Source organism: Phyllobates terribilis, unplaced genomic scaffold (genome assembly GCF_046119375.1).
Source record: "Phyllobates terribilis strain yellow unplaced genomic scaffold, ASM4611937v1 Scaffold_11__3_contigs__length_659146591, whole genome shotgun sequence".
NCBI lineage: Eukaryota > Metazoa > Chordata > Amphibia > Anura > Dendrobatidae > Phyllobates > Phyllobates terribilis.
This window is the reverse complement of record NW_027362771.1, coordinates 637,117,178-637,135,640: the sequence shown is the minus strand read 5'-3', so window position 1 is coordinate 637,135,640 and position 18,463 is coordinate 637,117,178. Positions and strand designations below refer to the sequence as shown.

The following is an 18,463-nucleotide window of genomic DNA, read 5'->3' as shown; positions in this document are numbered from 1 at the left end:
ATTGCCGGCTTTTCATGTTTCACTGTGATCAATGTTCCCATCGATTTGGGCAATCACTGTAATGCCACAACCACCATGGCTCTAGCATTACAGTGAGTTTCAGACAATCCCTGCATGATTGGTGCTCTAAATAGCGCCAAACATGCAGGACGGGGACTCGAGCTCCCGCCCGAGCAGCTCGAAAGTACTCGGCGAGCTCCGAGCATCTCAAGTACTGAGATGCTCGGGTGAGTACCGAGCAGTGGCAAGCATGCTCGCTCATCACTAGTTAGCTGTTTACTGAGTGATCACTTGCTTTCCAGTTATCTCTCACAACTGCCCTATACCCTTGCATGTTCAGCTCATCTGTGAGCCCCCATGTTTTCTATCATTCTCATCTGGAAGGGTCTTGTCTCTTTGACAAACAAAACGAATGGTTGTTGAAATTCCAGAGGAAGGATTTTTCTCTACTTAGGCCGGGGTCACAAGACCTTATTTTCTCTCATCTGAGAAAATCGTTACAATTATGCTAATCAGACTCTGATCACACCCTCTACAGAATTTGATTAGAATGTCAGAACAGTGTAATCTGATTATCTTGAATGAGAAGAAGTTGGAATTTTTTTTAGTTTCCATCTTGTCCATTCTGGCAGTTTGTGAAAATCAAACTGCACACACAGAAGTCATCCGAGTGCTATCCAACGTTTCCCACGGACTCTTTGACTTACATGGCCGAGTGTGATCTGAATAGTGGATGCAAATCATGCATTCTGTGATTTTTTCCATGGACAAACTAGGCCCGAGGAAAAAAATTGGACCCGTGTGAGGCTCCATAGACTAACATTGGCCTGAGTGTGATCTGATCTCATTTGGACCGGAAATACGGTCATGTCCATGAGCCCTTAACATCATCTGTCATGGTCGAGTTTGGAGACCCAATCCTGCTGAAATTGATAACCTGTATTATAATGTGTATGGTGGCTTTATTAGTTCTTGGGATTTATAAGGTTATACTCCCAAGAACTCGGTAGTCTAGTTACCAGTTAGAAAGTAATAACTACTTAGTGCAGAATCAATTTTCATCTCTGCTTCTTTTAGAGATTGCCTGGGCAAAATAAAAGCTTCCCCTAAGTACTGGACTTGTAAAAATGTAATAAACGTATTATTACGCACCTATTGACAGCCACCTGGATGACAGGCTGGCCTCTCTATGGTTTATTACAGCACGGGAAGTCTATATGACACCACTCATGACTGGACTGTGATTGGCTGCAGCAATCAGTAGATTTGATGTTTCTCTGATGACACATTGCTCAAAGTCTCCCGATTGGTGCAGTCAATCACCTGATATCGGTCCGGCACCTGGAAGAATGGTGACGCTTATGCTTCATGTAATGGTGTAAACCACTAATGCATTATGGAATCATTGTGAATTGTCCATTGTTACAGGATTATTTATTGCTTAGTGCAATATGATTGTTGTTAGAAGGAAGAAGAAAAGCAATTCTTACCATCTTTAGAAGCGACAGGTTTCATATGTAAGTCTGAGCCCCCTGGGAGTTCCCTGCAAATAAAAATATATATATATATTACATTTACTTCTTTTATCTGAAATGATGTTGCTGGACCAAGGCTTGTTATTTTTCCTTCTTCCTTTGGGAAAATGCAGATCAAGAGGTTCTTCTTTGCTCTTAGTTTCTATCATTGACAATAATTACACTCCTAGAATACGCGGACTCCTCTAGAACAATTCTATCATGAATATGATTATTATTTTCTACCCTTGAATTTTTGAGAATGAATTTTCTAATAAACAATATTTAACAATATTATATTTTTTTCTTTTGTAATTTTTTTCATGATTTTGATCTTTTAATCTTGCACCATTTTCAAGCCTTGGCAGTGGCTATCCCTTTTTATTACATTATTTTTCATATTTTGTGTGTAAGTCACTGGGATAATCCTATAATAGACTTGTACAATAAAGTAAATGCTTGGACATACTAATAACTACGAAGTATTCCCACACTAGAGCCCTAAAGTTTTTTTGTTTTTTTTTAATGACTTGATGCCTTTACATAGAGATGAAAAGTGATCAAAAATGCAGATTTGCCATTAACATACACAGCCATGAATGAAGAGTTAGGTTTCTCTATTTTCGGCTGTTCCTACTGTATGATATGAATATGAATGATACAGATAAGTTGTTATGATTCTGATATGAACACACCATCAGCATTAACTATGAGATATAAAATGATGGTACATAATTACAATCCCAATCTGAATAAGCTTCTACAGCTTTATTGTGGACACCAGACATTAGAAAACCCTGTTGGTGTCCATCTGCTGGGACCACCTTTAATCCTGACAACAAGGGCCCAGTTTTATCTTATTTCCAGCCTCCATATATAGCTAAGGGTAAATACAGTAGATGACATTTTGTATCTCCAAAAGACTATAATGAAGATTGGATATAAATATTTAAATTGGAAAATGGTCATTGAAATTTCAGTCCTTAAAGGGAGCCAGTAATTTATCTGCAAATATAGGGTTAATCTGCTAGTAAAAAGCATTATAATATTGTCTGTCTGAATTATGCAGGGTGAAAATGAACTTATATCTTATATGTAGCCATGGGCTTTCAGGGACGTTATACTGTAGCCAATCTTTTCACTGCTTTGATAACAGGAAGCAAGCGAATGTAGGGAAGATATCAGTTCGTTTTCGCCCTGTAGCCACTGCAAACACAATCTACCAAGAAAGGGTTAAAAAAGTCTTATTTTCACCTCTCTCAGACCCCTCACTGTAGCTCTCCTTTCTGCCGATCCTTCAACTGGCTCCACTTTCTTCTCATTTATCCTCTGTTTCCATCACTTCTGTTCTTCACTAGGCTTTGTGCCACCATGTTGGGTTTCATGTAAGTTATTGACATTAATGTGGTTGATCGAGCACAAAGCAATCATGTGCGGCTTGATACATAGACTACTATCAATGACTCATGTTACATTGAAAGTCATGACTTGGAGCCTAGTGAAGCACGGCAGCACTGGAGACTTTAAAACAAAAGAAGGTGCTAGAACACAGACAAGCCGACTGGAGGACCAATGATCGTAGGAGAGGTATGGCCAAAGAGAGGTGATTTTAAGATTTCTTTCTTTTAAGTCATTCCCAGCCTTCAGAATCCAGCTATACAGCCACCATCTACCTGGAAACGTTTTCTTTTTGTAGAAATAAACACAAAAAATATTGACCTGAACTTACCACTAACAAAGTACAATGTATCACAAAAAAATCTGTTCTTAAAGGGGTTGTCCACTACTTATTATCCCCTCCCAAATGTATCACCCCGGGCCCATAAGTGTTTTTGTAATTACCTTCTGTTGCAGATTCTGCCTGTGAGTGAGGCTATCTCTGGCCACTCAAGGCATCATGTGACCCTTGGCTGCAGCCGGCTCTGACATCCGCTAACATCACAACAAGTCTAGGCTGCAGCCAGGGGTCACCTCTTCTGCGTTCCACCGGTGGATGCTAGGTTGTGGGCAGAGTTACCCCGCATGTCGCACCCAGAATCCATCGCGTGCTCTCCCTCTCCCCATTCATTGGGAAAGCGCACAGTGGATTCTGGGTGTGACTCGTGGGGTAACCCTGCCCAAAACCCAGCAGCCACCGTGGGGACCCCAGCACTGAGTCACGCCTCATTTGTCGTGAAGTCAGCGCGGAGTCACGTGATGTCTTTGAGCGGCCAGCAATAGCGCCACTCACAGGCAGAACCTGCAACAGAAGGTAATTACAAAGACACTTATGGGCCCCGGGGGGATACATTGGGGGCATAAGAAAAAGTTGTGGCCAACTTCTTTAAGTCATTAACACATAATAAAGTAACATGTTGGATGTAAAAATGGTACCATGTCAGGGAGGTTAGGAAGACTAGAATTTGCTCAGGAAAAAAGGCGTTATTAGCTTTTCCCTCTTGATAGACCCCAGATATATATTGTCAGGTTCTATATATTATAAGTATTTACTTTTCAATGCTGTCTTTACTTTTTAGATCTCTGATGAGAGACATATTGTGTATCAATAGAGCTTCATAAAACTTTTCCTTGTCACTGTTACTCCAGATTTCCATATACTCATAGAGCTGCCTCAGCGCCTCTTGGGGAGATTTTATTTCGCATAGGGTATTGTATTGCTCAAAGGTCAGCAGTCTCTCTCTCCATATATAATCAAAGACTGGAATGACGTATGGTCTATGTGTTATCAGAGCATCTCTGTGTCTGTCTACAAAGTGCTCCGATAGATAAAAGGCACCTGCAACAACAAAATATACATTACATATGAGCTTGAGTTGTATCTACAATCGTTTACTAGTTTATTAATTAATTAATTATAATAAAATGTGCAGCACAGACACAAATGATGGGGTCCTCCACCTATTTAGGCAATGGCTTCCCCCCATCTCTTGTTCCAATAATTTTGATTGTTTTAACATTATAGTAAACAAATAAATGGTGATTTACATTGAGAAAACCATTTAGTGAGAGGATAGGAGAGAGGATAGAAGAGGGAAAGGGGACAGGGATAATATCTTTTTGGGGGCATAGGAAAGCAAAGATGGTCAGAGAGGGTGAAAAGGTTAAGGGTGAGGAGAAATACTAATTAGAAGGTTGTGTAGGAATTTGGTAAGATTTTGTATACTAAATAACATGTCATTTTACAAATAAACAATAACAACAAAATGAATCACAAAATTCTTAATATTGCCCAGAAAAAGAATAAGTGTCAACAAAAAGAGTTATGGCTTATACTGAAAGTACTTTATACTTAGTGTTTAGTAGTGCCTGGCTACTTGGACATATTGTTGATTCATATTTTCCACCTTCTGTAATATGATTGATAGCTAGTTATTTTAAATAGCATGGCTTCTCTCATATGACTTGTGTATGGATATTTTATCAGTAATCTCGTCAATAGTGGGAATATCTTGGTTTTTCCGATTAGCCGCAATGGCATCTTTAACTATCAGGAAGATATGGGTTAAAATAAGTTTGAAGAAAGAGTCTATAAGATCCACTTCTAACGATAATTAGGCCATCTAGGGGGAAATTATTACATTATGACTAGTGTTGAGCATTCCGATACTGAAATATCAGGTATCAGCCGATATTCGCGGTATCAGAATTCCGATACTTAATTCCGATACTTTTGGAATATCGTATACTGGAATCGGAAGTTCCCATAATGCAATGAGCCAGTTTCATTTTATTCAGCCAATGAGGATCCTAAGAAGTGTGGGCACATCCTGTTAGGCATGTAGGCATCTTAACTAATGGCATGGCTGTGATTGGCTGCTGAAATGATGTCATGATGCACTATAAAAGCCGCCGCCGCCATTTTGAGCTCACTCTGCTGTGAATTCAGTTAGGGATAGGACGCTGTTGTTCTGAGGGACAGTTTTAGCTACCTATTTGGTCTATTCTGCTTTACCCAAGCTATTTTATAAATCGCTGTGCCTTGCAGCGCTAGTGCACAGTTCTCTGTGCTGTTCATCGCTGTCTGCAAGGTCTGTATGTGTGAGTGCAGCTCACCCTGTAGTGTGTGCTTCAACCACGTCTGGTTGTAGTGCACTCAGTGTGTGTCACTGCCTCATACATTGTCCTTTTTTGCTAATTCATAATTTTTCCTGATATCTCCTATTAGTGTGGTGGTTCCATCCGTATTCAGCTAAATTGGTTCCAAACACACTATATAGGAGTAGATAGAGAATTTTTTTTTTGTCTTGCAGCGCTAGTGCACAGTGCTCTGCATATGTACTGTTCACCGCTGTCTGCAAGGTCTGTGTGTATGAGTGCAGCTCACCCTGTAGTGTGTGCTTCAGCCACGTCTGGTTGTCGTGCGCTCAGCGTGCGTCACTGCCTCATACATTGTCCTTTTTTGCTAATTGAACACTTTTCCTGATTTCTCCTATTAGTGTGGTGGTTCCATCCACATTTAGCTACATTGGTTCCAAACACACTATATAGGAGTAGATAGAGGAGCCTTTCTGCAGCATTGTGCCCTGCAGCCCCAGCCAGATTAGTATTAGCCTATTTTTTGTAGCCTCATCTATTGCATTGTAGGTTACCTTCCTACATTGTAATAGCTACAAAAAGTTTGTGATACTATCGGTATTACATCTTTGGGCACATCCAGTGTCTTTTTGTGACAAAAAAAAACTAAATAACGTTCACCAAACACTCCACTTTACTGTTGTGTAGGCCACATTAGCTCATATTAAAGTCTAGTCCACACTTTATAAAATTAGTGTTTCTTATACCTGTTAGCAGCTGTTCAGGAATAAGCACACTAAGCCCTTAGTACTTTTCTGCCTATCTTTATCAGTCTACCAAGATGAAGAAGGCAGGGAGTAAGGCATCTGGTCGTGGTCGTGGGCGTGGGTGTGGAGTTTCTGCAGGGAGAGGACGTGAGGATTCTGTGCCTGCAGGGAGAGGACATGGGGATTCTGTGCCTGCTGCGGGCACCAGTGACTCAGCATCCCCCAGTTTTACAAGGGAACAGTCCTTTATGCGCAGCTTTGTAGGAGCTAGCCGTACCCCACTGCTGTGGGAGGACCAAATTGAAGCCGTTGTCGGATGGATGGCAGCTAACGCATCGACTTCAATTAGTTCCAGATCCTCTCAGGTCCTGAGCACTGAAGAGCACCCATCTGTCTCTTCACCAACTGCCAAAATGCCCAGGCAGTCAGAGAGCCCTGGACTGGAGCCATCTCTACTTCTGTTCTCTGAATCTCTTGGCTTGGAAAGAGGGGGCCAGCCAAGCAGAATTCGAGAATTTGAAGAAGAGGTAGTATGCAGTGATGCGCAACCATTTTGTCTCTCTGAATCTGAAGAGGCGGGAGGGCCAGTGCCTATGGTCAGCAGCACACCTCAGTACGCATCTGATGATGAGACTCAGGTGCCACTTTCTGGTGTGTACTGTGCTGTCGAGACTACCCAGGAGAAGGAGTTGTTTGAAGAGGGTGGTGTAGATGATGAGGTCCTTGACCCATCATGGCGTGAGGGACAGGAAGGTGGTGGGGGCAGCTCTGAGGAAGAGATTCCCTGAATGGCCCAAAAAGGAGGGAGAGGGAGGGGGCAGACTTGGTGTCCTGTAGCCTCCACTTCGGCACCCATTAGGAGCATGGCTCTTCCAAAATCCAAAGCGGGCGCTCCCAAGACTTGCAGTGCCTGGTCCTTTTTTGACACAGTTGCAGATGACATTTGCTTTGTCAAATGCAAGCTGTGTAATCAGAAGGTGAAAAGAGGGAAAAGTGTCAGCAACCTCAATACCACAAATATGTGGAAACATGTGCGGACCAAGCACGTTGTGGAGTTACAAAAACACACTAAAGACCTAGGCCAACTTACAGGGCCACCTACCACCTCTTCAGCTCGTGTTGTAGCCTCTTCCTCCAGCTCACACATAGCTGGTTCGGCTTCCTCACAGGATCACCATGGAAGAATCTCTGGCACTGTTGTACAGAGACACAGTGTAATTCCTCCCACAGCACCACGTTGCCTGTCATCCTCACACTCCCAGGCCAGTCTACAGCCATCGTTAGCACAGGCATGGGAGAAAAGGTGCCCATACTCGGCAAATCACCCCCGAGCACAGGCTCTGAATGCTGGCATTGCTAAACTACTGGCCCTTGAAATGCTATCATTCAGGCTGGTGGAGACTGACACCTTCCGTAACTTTATGGCATTGGCAGTCCCACAATAAAATGTGCCCTGAAGCTTTTATTTCAGCAGGCAAGCCGTCCCTGCCCTGCAACAGCATGTGGAGGGAAAAAATTAAACATGCGCTACAAAACGCCGTCAGTAGCAAGGTCCACCTGACCACCGATGCGTGGACCAGTAAGCATGGACAGGGACGATACCTTTCCCTCACTGCCCATTGGGTAAATGTTGTGGAGCCGGGTACAGATCTTGAGAGTGGCGCTGTCCGTGTTCTGCCAACTCCAAGGATTGCAGGAATCCAGTCTGTACACATTGACTCCTCCTCATACTCCAGTTCCTCTGAATCAGTGCTGCAGCAACCGTCACGGTCCACCTCCACATCGACCCGTGAACGGTTACCTGTTATGATGACCGATATGAGAACAGCCGTGGCCAAACATCAACAGGCCATATTAAAATTAATTTCTTTGGGGAATCGAAGCCACACAGCGCAGGAGCTCTGGAATGCCATCAAGCAGCAGAGTGATGTGTGGTTAGTGCCAGCGAATGTCCAGCCAGGCATGGTAGTGTGTGACAATGGCCAAAATCTTGTGGTAGCTCTGGGCCTAGGCAACCTCACTCACATCCCATGTCTAGCACATGTGCTCAACTTGGTCGTGCTGAGTTTTTTGAGGGACTATCCGGATCTTGATGCACTGCTTCACAAGGTCCGCATAGAGTGCGCTCACTTGCGGCGTTCCAGCAATGCAAGATCATGCATTGCAGCTCTGCAGCGCCGATTACGTCTTCTAGAACATCGCATCATATGTGACCTACCCACCAGGTGGAATTCAACGTTACATATGTTGGAGAGGTTGTGTGAGCAGCAGGCAAATGGAGTACCAGCTGCAGCAGGCACAAACAAGTCGCAGTGCGCGCCGTTCACACTTCACCACCACCGAGTGGGCCTCTATGAAGGACATTTGCCACGTTTTGCGTGCCTTCGATTATTCCACATGGATGGCGAGTGCAGATGATGCCCTAGTCAGCATGACTATCCCCCTTATCTGCCTGCTTCAAAAAACACTGCAAGCACTAAGGGAGGAGGTTTTGGAAGAGGTGGAGGATGAGGAGTCACAAATGCCATCTGCTTCTATACAGTCTGCGCAACGTGGTTCCTCACAAAGGCCTAGGCAGGGGACACTTTGTGAGGAGGATGAGGAGGAGTCAATGGAGGAGGAAGACATCTGTCCAGAGGAGGGAGGTACACAATGCTCTAGTAGTCAGTATATAGAGCGAGGGTGGGGTGCAGGCAGAGATCACACCTCAAGCAGGGGACAGCATTTCTTGGCCAGTTGGCAGTCTGCAGCACATGGTTGATTTCATGCTGCAGTGCCTGAGAAACGACCGCCGCATCGCCCACATTCTCAACGCGGCTGATTATTGGGTGTCCACCCTCCTAGATCCTCGCTACCGGGACAACTTACAAAGCCTCATAACACCGTTGAACCGGGAGCGTAAAATGCGGGAGCACCAAGACGCACTGGTGCATTCCATCATGTTCTCCATTACAACCGAGAGCAGTGCTGCTAGTGCTTTACAAAGCAGCTCAGTGCGTCGAGGCAGTGGAGGAAGCTCTGCAAAAAGAGGGAGCAGAAGCAGCGCCTCAGCACAAGGCAAGACCAGTATGGCCCAAATGTGGCAAAGTTTTGCATCCCCGCCGCCACAAATGTCTACACCATCACAGACGGCTCCAGTCAGCAGGAGGCAACGTTTCCGTCACATGGTGGCAGACTACATGTCTTGCCCTCTCAGTGTACTCCCAGACGCCTATTCTCCCTTCAAGTTTTGGGTCTGTAAGCTGGATACATGGCCAGAGCTTAGCCAGTATGCATTGGCGGCGCTAGTTTGCCCTGCTGTTAGTGTATTATCGGAACGCGTCTTTAGTGCCGCAGGTGGTGTACTAACAGACCGTCGCATGCGACTATCCTCCGATAACGTTGACTGGCTTACATTTCTCAAAATGAACAAGGCCTGGATCTCACATGAATTTGCCAGTCCTCTTCCAGAATAATAAATTGGTTGGCAACAGTATCCAGGTCTCCTCTTGTGTTCATGTTTCTACCACCTGAACTGTAATCCCTGAGCTCCAACACCGCCAGTTGCTGCTCAGAAGTGCCATCTGCACAGTCAACGCTTGCTCCAGTGTTATTGGGGTTCAGTAACATCAGCTGTTCCCCTGCTGTGCGTACGGCAATTTCTCTTGCTCTCTCCACATTCACACTACTACAGATTTTAAAGTTGCTCCAATTACACCTCTGGCTCCTCTGTTTTCAGTATCATCCCTGAGCTCCAACACCGCCAGTTGGCGCTCAGAAGTGCCGTCTGCACAGTCAACACTTGCTGCTGTGTTATTGGGGTTCAGTAACATCCGCTGTTCCCCTACTGTGCATACGGCAATTTCTCCTGCTCTGTCCACATTCACAGTACTACAGATTTTAAAGTTGCTCCAATTACACCTCTGGCTCCTCTGTTTTCAGTATTATCCCTGAGCTCCAACACCGCCAGTTGGCGCTCAGAAGTGCTGTCTGCACAGTCAACACTTGCTGCCGTATTATTGGGGTTCAATAACATCAGCTGTTCCCCTGCTGTGCGGACGGCAATTTCTCCTGCTCTGTCCACATTCACACTACTACAGATTGTAAAGTTGCTCCAATTACACCTCTGGCTCCTCTGTTTTCAGTATTATCCCTGAGCTCCAACACCGCCAGTTGGCGCTCTAAAGTGCTGTCTGCACAGTCAACACTTGCTGCCGTGTTATTGGGGTTCAGTAATCTCAGCTGTTCCCCTGCTGTGCGGACGGCAATTTCTCCTGCTCTGTCCACATTCACACTACTACAGATTTTAAAGTTGCTCCAATTACACCTCTGGCTCCTCTGTTTTCAGTATTATCCCTGAGCTCCAACACCACCAGTTGGCGCTCAGAAGTGCTGTCTGCACAGTCAACACTTGCTGCCATGTTATTGGTGTTCAGTAATGTCAGCTGTTCCCCTGCTGTGCGGACGGCAATTTCTCCTGCTCTGTCCACATTCAAACTACTACAGATTTTAAAGTTGCTCCAATTACGCCTCTGCCTCCTCTGTTTTTAGTATTTACCCTGGGCTCCAATACCGCTAGTTGCTGCTCAGATGTGCCATCTGCACAGTCAACACTTGCTCCAGTGTTATTGGGGTTCAGTAACGTCAGCTGATCTCCAGCTATGTGTCCGTCAAATTCTCCTGCTTTGTCCACATCCACTGTACTACTGATTTAAAACTTGCTCCAATTACACCTCTGGCTCCGCTGTTTTTAGTATTTACCCTGGGCTCCAATACCACTAGTTGCTGCTCAGAAGTGCCGTCTGCACAGTCAATGCTTGCTCCAGTGTTATTGGGGTTCAGTAACGTAAGCTGTTCCCCTGCTGTGTGTCCGGCAAATTCTCCTGCTCTGTCCACATTCACACTACTACAGATTTTAAAGTTGCTCCAATTATGCCTCTGGCTCCACTCTGTTTTTAGTATTTACCCTGGGTTCCAGCACCGCCCGCTGTTTCCCAGCAGTGTCTTTGGCACGGGTACTCCCTCCTGCCCAGCCTGGTTCCAGCACGCCAGCTGTTTCCGGGTAGTGTCAACGTCACTTTGCCTCCAATGCGTTGTACTGTTATGTTGCGGTCGGGTTAGCCGACTCTATGGTGCCTGCAGTTTAGGTGACTCCTATGTGGGCTGCGGGATCTGCCAATGAAGGCTGGTTCCATAGTGCCAATAGGAAAAGCACCCCCAGTAGGACTGTGAGTTTCGGTAACTGCGGCCGGCTCGCAGCCTTGCAACTTTTTTTTTCATGGGTACCTTCTGTTACCCATCCGAGTTCCAGTACTGTCAGCTGGTTTTCGGCAGTTCCTTTGGCTTAGGTGCCCCCTTCTCGGTATCCAAGTTCCACCAAAGTCTGCTGGTCCTTGGTAGTGCTTTCTGGAACAGGTACCTCCTGCTTAGTAACAGAGTTCCAGTACCGTCAGCTGGTCCTCGGTAGTTCCATTTGTTCTTGTACCTTCCACTACCCATCCGGGTTCCAGTACCATCAGCTGGTTCTCGGCAGTGCCTTTGGCTTAGGTGCCTCCTTCTTGGTATCCAAGTTCCACCAACGTCTGTGGGTCCTCGGTAGTGCTTTCTGTCACAGGTACCTCCTGATTAGTAACCGAGTTCCAGTACCGTCAGCTGGTCTTCGGTAGTTCCATTGGCTCTTGTACCTTCTGCTACCCATCCGGGTTCCAGTACCATCTGCTGGTTCTCGCCAGTGTCTTTGGCACGGGTGCTCCCTCCTGCCCAGCCTGGTTCCAGCACGCCAGCTGTTTCCGGGTAGTGTCAATGTCACTTTGCCTCCAATGCGTTGTCCTGTCGTGTTGCGGTCGGGTTAGCCGACTCTATGGTGCATGCAGTTTAGGTGACTCCTATGTGGGCTATGGGATCTGACAATGAAGGCTGGCTCCATAGTGCCAATAGGAAAAGCACCCCCTGTAGGACTGTTAGTTTCGGTAACTGCGGCCGGCTCGCGGCCTTGCAACTTTTTTTTTCATGGGTACCTTCTGTTACCCATCCGAGTTCCAGTACTGTCAGCTGGTTCTCGGCAGTGCCTTTGGCTTAGGTGCCTCCTTTTCGGTATCCAAGTTCCACCAACGTCTGCTAGTCCTTGGTAGTGCTTTCTGGCACAGGTACCTCCTGCTTAGTAACCGAGTTCCAGTACCGTCAGCTGGTCCTCGGTAGTTCCATTGGCTCTTTTAACTTCTGCTACCCATCCGGGTTCCAGTACCATCAGCTTGTACTCGGTAGTTCCATTTGCTCTTGTACCTTCTACTACCCATCCGGGTTCCAGTACCGTCAGCTGTTTCTCAGCAGTGCCTTTGGCTTAGGTGCCTCCTTCTTGGTATCCAAGTTCCACCAACGTCTGCGGGTCCTTGGTAGTGCTTTCTGGCACAGGTACCTCCTGCTTAGTAATCGAGTTCCAGTACCGTCAACTGGTCTTCGGTAGTTCCAGTGGCTCTTGTACCTTCTGCTACCCATCCGGGTTCCAGTACCGTCAGCTGGTTCTCGCCAGTGTCTTTGGCACGGGTACTCCCTCCTGCCCAGCCTGGTTCCAGCACGCCAGCTGTTTCCGGGTAGTGTCAATGTCACTTTGCCTCCAATGCGTTGTCCTGTCGTGTTGCGGTTGGGTTAGCCGACTCTATGGTGCCTGCAGTATAGGTGACACCTATGTTGGGTGCGGGATCTGGCAATGAAGGCTGGTTCCCTAGTGCCAATAAGACAAGCACCCCCTGTAGGACTGTGGGTTTCAGTAACTGCGGCCGGCTCACGGCCTTGCAACTTTTTTTTACATGGGTACCTTCTGCTACCCATCAGGGTTCCAGTACCGTCAGCTGGTCCTCGGCAGTGCCTTTGGCTTAGGTGCCTCCTTCTTGGTATCCAAGTTCCACCAACGTCTGGTGGTCCTTGGTAGTGCTTTCTGGCACAGGTACCTCCTGCTTAGTAACCGAGATCCAGTACCGTCAGCTGGTCATCGGTAGTTCCATTGGCTCTTGTACCTTCTGCTACCCATCCGGGTTCCAGTACCATCAGCTGGTTCTCGGCAGTTCCTCAGTAGAGATGAGCGTTGTTCGACTCAAACTGTTCGCCAAACTCAAATTCGAGCTGTTTTGGGCGGTGTTCGAGCTGTTCGGCGAACACGAACGATTTGAAAAAAATTCGGCTGTTCGAGGTTATCATGGAATCATAGAATCATAGAATGGTAGAGTTGGAAGGGACCTCCTGGGTCATCTGGTCCAACCCCCTGCTCAAAGCAGGATTCACTAAATCATCTCAGACAGATGTCTGTCCAGCCTCTGTTTGAAGACGTCCATTGAAGGGGAACTCACCACCTCTCGTGGCAGCCTGTTCCACTCATTAATCACCCTAACTGTCAAAAAGTTTTTTCTAATATCTAATCTGTGTCTCCTCCCATTTAGTTTCATCCCGTTGCTTCTAGTCTTTCCCTGTGCAAATGAGAATAAAGATGATCCTTCTACAATGTGACAGCCCTTGACATATTTGTAGACAGCTATTAAGTCTCCTCTCAGTCTTCTTTTTTGCAAGCTAAACATTCCCAAATCCTGCAACCGTTCCTCATAGGACATGGTTTGCAGACCAGTCACCATTCTGGTCGCTCTTCTCTGAACTTGTTCCAGTTTGTCTATGTCTTTTTTAAAATGTGGTGCCCAAAACTGTACACAGTATTCCAGATGAGGTCTGACCAAAGAGGAGTAAAGACCGATAATGACTTCACGTGATCTAGACTGTATGCTTCTGTTAATACATCCCAGAATTGTATTTGCCTTTTTTACTGCTGCATCACACTGTTGACTCATGTTCAGTCTATGATCTATTAGTATACCTAAGTCTTTTTCACATGTACTGTTGCTTAGCTCTATTCCTCCCATTCTGTATATGCTTTTTTCATTTTTATTGCCCAGATGTAGTACTTTGCATTTTTCCCTGTTAAAAACCATTCTGTTGGTTGCTGCCCACTGCTCCAGTTTATTTAGGTCTTTTTGAATCCTCTCTCTCTCTTCTCTAGTATTAGCTATCCCTCCTAGCTTTGTGTCATCAGCAAATTTAATCAGTTTACCCTCAATTCCTTCATCTAAATCATTGATGAAGATGTTGAACAATACAGGTCCCAGGACAGAGCCCTGTGGTATCCCACTTGAGACATTCATCCAGCTGGATGTGAAGCCATTTACAACCACCCTTTGAGTCCGATCACTAAGCCAGTTATGAATCCACCTAACAGTTGCCTGGTCCATTGCATACTTGGTCATTTTTTCAATAAGGATGGTGTGAGATACTTTGTCAAATGCTTTGCTGAAGTCAAGATATACTATATCTACAGCATTTGATCCACCCAGTCAGTGATTCTGTCATAGAAGGAAATTAAGTTAGTCTGACATGACTTGTTAGTTACAAACCCATGCTGACTCTGGTTAATCACTTCATTCTTATCCAGGTACTTACATACATGATGTTTAATAATTTGTTCAAAGATCTTTCCTGGTATAGAAGTCAGACTCACCGGCCTATAGTTCCCTGGGTCCACCTTCTTCCCCTTTTTGAAGATAGGAACAACATTTGCTCTTCTCCAGTCTTCTGGGACTTCTCCTGTTCTCCAAGAATTTTCAAAGATTATGGAGAGTGGTTCTAAAATTTCTTCTACGATCTCCTTCAGTACTCTGGGGTGTAATTCATCTGGACCTGGAGACTTGAACTCATTTATGTTAGCTAAATATTCCCTCACAATCTTTCTGTTTACAGATAATTTGGATTCTTCTATTCCTTTAAAAGGACAGTGAAAATCAGTTGATGTTACATTTTCTTTCTGAGAGAAAACAGATGCAAAATAGGAATTAAAAAGTTCGGCCTTCTCAACATCCTCTCTTACCATTTCTCCATTTTCATCCTGTAAAAATCCTATAGCATCTTTGACTTTTCTTTTACTTTTGACATACCCCCAAAATCCTTTTTTATTGCTTTTGACATCTCTTGCAAGCCTTAATTCATTGTCAGCTTTAGCTAACCTGATACGTGCCCTGCAGGATCTGCAGACTGCATTATAATCTTCTTTAGATATGCCTCCCTCTTTCCATTTAATAAACATTTCTTTCTTTCTTTTTAGCATGTGTTTAAGTTCTGTGTTCATCCATCCTGGTTTCCTTAAATGCTTCCCATTCTTCCTACTTTTCGGGATTGTTAACGATTGTGCTTTGAGAATCTCATTTTTAAAAATTTCCCATCCTTCCTGGACATTTTTGTCCTTAAGGACATCCAGCCATTGGATCCCTCCTATTCTCTTTCTGAGTCTCTTAAAATCTGCCTTTCTAAAATCTAACCTTGAAGTTTGAGTCTTCACATGTCTTCCTCCTCTAGTTATCCAAAATTCTACAATAGCATGATCGCTGCCTCCTAGGGTCCCAGCCACCTTTACCTCCTCAACCATTTCCTCCCTGTTTATAAGGATTAGATCCAAAGTAGCAGATCCCCTTGTTTTCTCCCCTACCTTTTGGAAGATAAAGTTGTCAGCAAGAGAGGATAAGAATTTGCTTGACCTGTTAGTTTTACTTGAGAGAGATTCCCAACAAATGTCTGGATAGTTGAAATCTCCCATGACCACTACGTCATATTTTTTGGAGAACTTGGTCATTTGATACATAAAGAGTTCATCCATATCTTCAGCTTGCCCAGGTGGCCTGTAGTAAATGCCTACAATGGTGTCCTTTCCGTTGTTCTCTCCTTGTATTCTTACCCAAACAGTTTCCACAGAACTCCCAGTCTCTGAAGCTTCAATCTCTGTGCAGATATACGCTTTTCTAACATACAATGCGACACCTCCTCCTCGTTTATCAATTCTGTTTCTTGCAAATAAGTTGTATCCTTTTAGCCTTTTATTCCAATCATGTGTATCGTCCCACCAAGTTTCAGTGATTCCAATGACATCATATTTCTTTTCCTGCATTAGTAGTTCCAATTCTCCTTGTTTGTTGCCCATGCTTTGTGCATTTGTATAAAAACATTTTAGTTTGTGATTGGTTTCTCTTCCTCCCATATTTTTATTTAGATTTTTTTGTCTTTGTTCTTTCTTTCCACTTCCAGTAGCAGAGATCTCAATAGTATTTGTCAGCTGTATGGCTTTTTCTGGCCTTTTGCTTCCCTTCCCACATTGTTCTAGTTTAAAGCTCTCCTGATGAGTATAGCAAGGCGACTTCCAAATACATGTTTTCCAGTCTTCGTAAGGTGCACCCCATCTCTAGCAAGTAGTCCATCGTATAGGTAATTCATCCCGTGATCCAGAAATCCAAATCTTTGTTGACGGCACCATCGACGTAGCCAGTTGTTCACCTGTAGAATCTTATTCCACCTCATTGTTCCATGGTCATCCACTGGGAGGATGGATGAGAAGACCACCTGGCTCCCAATTCTTTCACTTTCTTGCCTAAGTCTTCAAAGTCACTGCAGATGGTTTCCAGGTCCTTTCTTGCGGTGTCCTTTGTCCCCACATGTATTAGCAGGAATGGGTAGTGATCTGTAGGTCTGAAGAGTCTTGATATCCTGTCAGACACATCTTTAATTTTTGCTCCTGGAAGACAGCACATTTCTCTTGAGGTTATGTCTGGTCTGCAGATAGCGGCCTCTGTTCCTCTTAACAGGGAATCCCCCATGACCACCACTCTCCGTTTTTTCTTCACAACATTCTTCTTTCTCCATCCAGGAGGATTCTGAGGGCTTACAAGGTTATTCATTGCTGGCAAAGTCTTATCTTGCTGTATTTCTTCATGGTGCTCCTGCGAGAGAGCCTGGTACTGGTTCCTGAGCAGTATGGGTGCTGACTGCCTCTCGATCCTCCTGCTTCTGTGGGTCACATGCTTCCATTCCTCTGTTTCGTCAGGTGCAGTTTGAATTTCTTCTCTTTCTGAATCATGAAGAGATAATTCTGCTCTGTCTAAGAACTCTTCACCTTCCTTAATGATTTTCAAGGTAGTTAACCTCTCTTCTAGATTTCGCAACTTTTCCTCCAACAGGGACACAAGCTTGCATTTCTGGCATGTGAAGTTTGGCTTTTCCACTGGCAAGTCTGTGAACATGTAGCAGGATATGCAGCTCACCAAATGGCTCCTGGACTCTTCCATGTTCTTACTGTTAATGTTCTGAAAACAGTGAAAAATGCTTCAAAATGCCCTGGTTTATGTTCGATAACTGTTCACGCACCAAAATCATAACTGGATTTTTTCTCAGTAATGATGAAAATTAATGTTAATACGCAGTTTGAGTGTACAGCGGGGCGGGGGGAGGGGCAGGGGATGGATCTCTGCAGGAATAATGAAGATCTCCCTTTTTTTTTCTCTTTCCCACATTTACAGTGGGGAGGTGCAATCTGTCAGCCTATCAGCAGCGCACACACGGAGCGAAGTGCTTTTTTTCACACAAGCAAGGGCATGTGTCATTGGCAGTGTATGTCACATGTCCTTGCCCTATAAGACCCAGCCATTTTCCCCGTCGCCACCATTTTCTCACTGCTGCAGCTGCGTGTTAGACTGCACTGCTGTTGCTGTGTGCGCTATACCTTGTTAATTTCAAGCCAATTTTCACACAAATCTACAGATAGATTGGGAGTAGGGAATAGTTGTGATTGCAGTCCTTTTAAGGACTAGGTAACAGCATTTCCTACGACTTTTATCAGGCAGGTCTGTGCTCTTAAATAGATAGGTTGGGAGTAAAGACTAATTGTAATTGCAGTCCTTTTCAGGACTAAGTTACATCAGTTGCTATGAGTTTTTGCCAAGCAGGTCAGTGCCAGTGCTGTGCAAGTTTTTTTCACAGCATTTGGCTAAATCCAGCAAAGCTAATCCTTTTTGACCTATTGCAGTGTGTGTTAGTCAGTGGAGTAGCCTATCTGTGTTGCAAGCTACACCACCTGTGTATAGAATACCAATTTTTTTACTGCACCTAGTGAAGTAAAACCTTTTGGGCATAGCATCATTCTATTAGTCCATCTATACTGACCTCCATTAGGTTGCAAATTGAATATAATTTTTTTCTGCATCTAGCTCTGAAAAAATATTTCGGCTTCTAGCAGTGTGTGGGACTTGGTCTATTAGTCCATCTATACTGACCTCGATCAGTTTGCAAATTGAATATAATTTTTTTCTGCATCTAGCTCTGAAAAATTATTTG

The 18,463-nt window shown here is 44.7% G+C and overlaps 1 protein-coding gene across 4 annotated transcripts in view; it reads right to left on the bottom strand.

Annotated features, from left to right (window-relative positions):
* Window positions 1-18,463, bottom strand: part of LOC141167153 (uncharacterized) — a 174,892-nt gene that overhangs the window by 35,149 nt on the left and 121,280 nt on the right. For all 4 annotated transcript variants that reach the window (XM_073654543.1, XM_073654546.1, XM_073654545.1 and 1 more), the window contains 2 exons: window positions 4,005-4,290; window positions 1,491-1,543 (listed from right to left, as the gene is read on the bottom strand). In XM_073654543.1, the coding sequence (XP_073510644.1) occupies window positions 1,491-1,543; window positions 4,005-4,290 (339 nt within the window). The remainder of the gene's footprint in view (window positions 1-1,490; window positions 1,544-4,004; window positions 4,291-18,463) is intronic.